The sequence below is a fragment of the Pundamilia nyererei genome, unplaced genomic scaffold, assembly GCF_000239375.1.
Source record: "Pundamilia nyererei isolate P.nyererei 1_Seehausen unplaced genomic scaffold, PunNye1.0 scaffold00129, whole genome shotgun sequence".
Taxonomy (NCBI): domain Eukaryota; kingdom Metazoa; phylum Chordata; class Actinopteri; order Cichliformes; family Cichlidae; genus Pundamilia; species Pundamilia nyererei.
In genome coordinates, this window is record NW_005187530.1 from 1,002,127 (window position 1) to 1,007,723 (window position 5,597).

At 41.2% G+C, this 5,597-nt stretch overlaps 1 protein-coding gene across 2 annotated transcripts in view; it reads right to left on the reverse strand.

The window, feature by feature from the left end:
* Nucleotides 1–1,341: 1,341 nt before the first annotated feature.
* Nucleotides 1,342–5,597, reverse strand: part of znf407 (zinc finger protein 407) — a 157,316-nt gene continuing 153,060 nt past the window's right edge. For both annotated transcript variants that reach the window (XM_005743245.2, XM_013913384.1), the window contains exon 10: nt 1,342–2,982. In XM_005743245.2, the coding sequence (XP_005743302.1) occupies nt 2,129–2,982 (854 nt within the window). In that variant the 3' untranslated portion in view covers nt 1,342–2,128. The remainder of the gene's footprint in view (nt 2,983–5,597) is intronic.

The following is a 5,597-nucleotide window of genomic DNA, read 5'->3' on the forward strand; positions in this document are numbered from 1 at the left end:
ACTCATTTAAAAAAGGCCTGAAAAAGGCCTTTTTGTATAATTCTGAAATGTACATTATTTTTCAGTTTTGGGTAATCTTTTATTTTAAACCTCTGGCAGCAGTAGTGTATGTAGATATCTCTATATATAGTTTACAGTGTACCATATTACATTACTTTCTAATATTATTCAAACATGTGCATATCCGTTATGAGATTAGCCAATTTAAATCAAAATATTATAATTAATGAGTACATACGCACCAAAATAAATATTATTCCTCAGTGCAGTGCATCTATTTGACTGAACAGCACTTCTCTTCAAAATTCATTATTTAAAGCAGCGCTGCTCAACCTTGGCATCAGGAGCCCACTGAGAGGTCACAAAAGAAGTCGCACATACTGCTGTTGTTGTGACATGACTCTTGAATAACACATATTTGGAAGCATTATAAAAACAAACTGTAAGTTCTATAAATGTGAGGCATCTAAATGCTATCAGTGCATTCTCACCACTCAGTGGGTGTTGACAAACCTTGGCTCTCACAGGCACGTATGGTTGCTCACACAGAGAACGTGACCTCCGTTAAATGCGCCCATCTCCGCTGAATAGAAGGAAGAAGAGCATGAAAAGACTGTGCGAGCTTATAAATGCAACATGAGGCTGGGAGCAGGAGACAAAGACAGGCTGAAAGGCAGACAGGTGTTATGTGAAATTACAGGCTCCCTTCTCTCTGTGTGGCTGTGGATTTCACCGCTCTTTCACTTCTCCCTGGCCTCACCTCTCTCAACATCCATCTGTAATGCTCTCATTTTTCCTGCCCACTCCTCCACCACTTTCTCCCTCTCAGCCCACCTTCTTGCTCTGCTCGCGCAGCGTGTGTGTGTTAAAGGGATGATCTTTTGATGCCCTCAGTGTGTACGAGTGCTTTCTCTCTACTTTCAGTGGTTGGCCATTGTGTTTGCAACCGTCACACCGCTCTCCCACTCACTCCATCAGAAACCAGGCTTGTGTAGGGGCCTAAATGAATATTGATTCTCCCTCCAGTGCTGAATAGTGCTGGGGGGGGGGGGAAGAGAAAAAAATGCAATGAACAGAATGGGCCTGATGGGGGGACGAGATGAGAGGATGGCGATTAGGATGATGGTGATCATGATGACGATAATGATAATGGTGATGATAATGACGGTGTTAGTGATCAGAAAGCTTGATGGGAACCATCAGTTGATGCATGTATGTGCATGTCGCCTGTACGATGCTGCTGCACTGTATGCACGATAGCATCGTGCTGCTGACATAACTATCAACAGCGCTAACTGCCAAGAAAACAAATGTGGGCACACTTGTTAAAAATTAGGCTCAATCTTTATTTTCAAAAATGAAACTGCACTCCTGTTTTGTTTTTTTAAACAGGCCTTCCACACAATGAAGGACTGTCAAAAATCTAAAACGTATAATTGTCATTGCTTTACTTTTCGCTACACAGAAAATATGTATAAGGTCTATTTGGGAAATCATTCATCGTATTACTGATTTGGAACTAATAGTACACACACACACACAAAGGATTTGAAGAAAAAGAAAAGATTGCTCACACAAATTAAACCACTGCGTTATCAAAAGGAAAAAAACATCTATTTTGCTATAGAAAAACTTTAGGTTGCAACATAAATGTACCACAAAGAAATCAAAAAGCAAGAAAAAAACCTGTTAGCTCTGTTATAAATGAAAAGATAGACTTTCTTTATAATAACTTGTTTAACTCTTAGCACATTAGAAGCATTGTAAAAATATTTCATGACAATGTGTACTCATTCATTTCCTTAAGTTGCATTAATTAATTAAAGCAGTCTTGGCGGCTGTGTGGATTGCAGGTTAGCTCACTTAGCACCAAAACCTTTTTCCTTTACTGTCGCTTTGAATAAACGATGTTTAACCTGAGTTCAGTGTAGCCCAAGAGAAGATGGTAGAAGTGATGTACGAAGTGAATGAAGCAGGGTGAAATTAAACAGAGACAATGCAGAACACAACATCTGGGCTAACGTGAGCTTTAACATAGCTAAACAGGGGAAGTGAAATAAAATGCCCAATGTGCATCTTTCAGGGATGTCTCTCTCCTCTACCCTTCCAGGACAATACTGCGAGCAGCTCAATCCAGGTACACCACTATCTCTTCTCCTGTCTGCTGCTCCGCCTGGTGCACCTCCCCGTCACCTGTCCCGGCCTCTCCATACACTTCTCCCTCCACCTGTAAGGTGCAGTTGTCCAGCTCAGTCACAATGTAGTGCGTGCCCTCATCATTGACGATGACCTGGGTCAGGCCTTCCTTCATCATCTGGGACGCGGCGAGTTGCAGCACTTCCTGCATGTCCTCCTGGCCGGTCCCCTGGATGACCTGCACCTGCTCCTCCCCCTCCTGCTTCCCCTCCCCCTGCACTTCACTCTGCACAGCCTCAGCTATCTCTGGGGTCAAGACCTCATGAACGATGGCTGCCTCTCCTTGTATTTCCTCCTGATGGCCCATTTCGCTGACTGCGCTGAGCAGAGCATCGAGAGCTGTGGAGGACTCTGAGACAATGTGACTTTGTCCACCAGCAGCTGCGACTGCTACCCCTCCTCTGGCCACAGCCTGAAACTCCTTTCTGGCCTCCCCTGACTCCAAGACCACGTACTGGGTGCTGCCTCCAGCCAGGTGGGCTCCTGCGGATGCCACTTCCCTGCCCGAGGCTATGACTTGTCCGTCTTCAGTGATGTGGAGCACCTCGGCCACCTGGCCGGCCATGGCCAGCGTCTGCAGGGTGGCAGCGGCTGACTCCTCGAGGGTCTGGTCGATAGCTACCTCTCCATCACCATAGCCCTGGATGATGATGACCTGTTGGATCTCGTCATGGCCCGATAACTCAGAAGAGTCTTTCCTGTGCAAAGGGGAGCCCATATCCTCTGCTTCCACAAATGTAGCCCCCTGGCCTTTCAGACGACACTCAAAGGACTTGGAAACGATACCTGGGAAACACAGTGATGCATTTCTTATTAGTTAATATGTTTGTTATAAGCAGCCAATAATGACATAAAGAAGCTCCATCTACCAGACTGCTAGAAATTAAAGAAGGAAAAAGGTGTCTGAGAGTGACTGCAACCTTCCTGTCATTCTAGCAGCCAGTATGACACAAAGGATCTTTTTGAGGCCCAATCACAGCATAAAAACATGAAAGTCATTTAGTGGCTAGATGGACAGGATCTCATTTAAAAGTGGCAAATGAGGAGTGCCAATTACTGTCTGTACCACACATGGCAATGCATATATTATTCTTTCTTTCCTATGTGTGTGTGCATCCATCACTGTGTAAAAAAAAGAGAGAGAGGAAAACTACATGGAAAGTTGACATAAAAGGTGATGTAACACTTCACGTATTTGTGTCACTTAATGCATGAAAGGAGACAGAATATGGAGATATTCTTCTGGCGGGAGAGTGCGGTGAGATACGGCTGGGGCTAATTGAGCCACACCGTGCCCTCTCAGATCACAGGTTGCCATGGCGTTTCCAAGGTGATAGGAACAGTGTTAGAAATGCCATTGTTTAAACAGCGCCTGGCTTAGACACTTGTAGACTAATCTATGCAGAAAAATGGGAATTTGAGAGAGTGAAAAAGGGACTCTCACACCTAGGTTGCTGAGTGCAGATGAACTTACTGTAAAATAACTGTAAAAAAACAAACAAACATACATTGTCATTTCAAATGTACATTGGTTTTACAAACACCATAGGAAAGACTTTCCTAACTTCTTAGGAAATAAAACTGTACTTTTTTTTCTTCTCCTTCCTTTCTTTCTAAAGTTTCTAAAATGCTAACATTGGAGGTACAAGGTTTACACCCAAGGGCAACACACAAGATCATACAGATCTCACAGTACATAAAGGAAAAAACTCATCAATCATTGATATTCCTATCTACAGCTAACATCCACTCACAGGGTGGACAATGTGATCAGAAAGTCAGAGTTATGCCACAAACAGCTTCTGACCCAATGGTGCCACGTCCTCCTCAAACACGACCAGAGACACATTCGTTTTAACTCCCACACTTACTAGCCAAATAGAAAATGACCATTCATTCTTTGGTGACAGCAAAACAGATAATACTGCAAAGGTGCTTTTGGAATAAACAACATTTTACACAGCTGTAGGTGAATGAAAGGAAACAGAAAACCCTTTATGTATTACAACTGCTTCTGACAAAAGAGTGAACTATTAAGGCTTAGATGGATAGAGCAGAAAATTCTACTTGGAGGCGACAAAGTTAAAGATTTTTAATACAGTCTGGCCTTTTCTAGCAACTAAGTAGCAACCTCAAGGGCAAAAGAAATTTACTCATTCTAAAAAAGCCACTTGAGAATGGCCCCAGGATTGTCTGAAGCAAGGCTTACGTGGCCAGTCGAGGAACTGCAGCATGCTTTGGTTTCAGTTTTTAGTCCTGAAGGTTGCTGCTTGGTTGCCAAAAATGTATCCAGATATTGTTAAAACTCCCAACTTCATAGAAGAAATTGTTTAGAGCCTGGTCTCTGCAGCTGTAGCTACTAGCTTTCTGTAAGACCTTGCCACAAGTCACTTAAACAAAACCTCTCAAGTGTATTTAGAGTCTTGCTGCCTTTTTGAGTATTTTTAATTGTTCAACAAGTAACACAGCTTTCTGTGTCACTCAGCGCACCACCGACAAATCTGAGCTCCAATTAGAAATTGTGAAATTCTAATAAACAAGTTTGTTGTTTCTTAGCGTTAATTATCAAGTGTCTCTTTTTTGGACACACATAGACAGGTTTGCTAGCGTTAGCGGATAACTTAGTGCTTCACCCCTTTTTTAAGGGTCAACTATATGGTCACGCCTGGCTCTGGTGGCAACCAAAAATACCAAAATCAAGGCTTTAAAACAGACAATAAACCATGGCTAAGTGGATCTTTTATATATAGTCTATGCTGGCAACACAGATTGATTAATTTTGTTGTTTTCATTCTAATTCTGTTGTTTGTTTTAAACTTCCATTGTTTTCATTCAAATTCTGTTGTTTTCATTCAAATTCTTTTCTTTTCATTCTAATTCCATTGTTTTGATTCAAATTCTGGTCTGTTCATTCTAATTCTGTTGTTTTCATTCAAATGCTGTTGTTTTTATTCTAATTCCGTCGTTTTCATTCAAATGCTGTTGTTTTTATTCTAATTCCGTCGTTTTCATTCAAATTCCATTGTTTTCATTCAAATTCCGTCGTTTTCATTCAAATTCCATTGTTTTCATTCAAATTCCGTCGTTTTCATTCAAATTCCATTGTTTGTTCTCAAATTCTGTTGTTGTCATTCAAATTCTGTCGTTTTCATTGTAATTCTGTTGTTTTCATTCAAATTCCGTTGTTTTCATTGTAATTCTGTTGTTTTCATGCAAATTCTTTTGTTTTTGATCAAATTCTGTTCTTTTCATTCAAATTCCGTCGTTTTCCTTCAAATTCCATTGTTTTCATTCAAATTCCATTGTATGTTCTCAAATTCTGTTGTTTTCATTCAAATTGCGTCGTTTTCATTTTAATTCCGTTGTTTTCATTCAAATTCCATTGTTTGTTCTCAAATTCC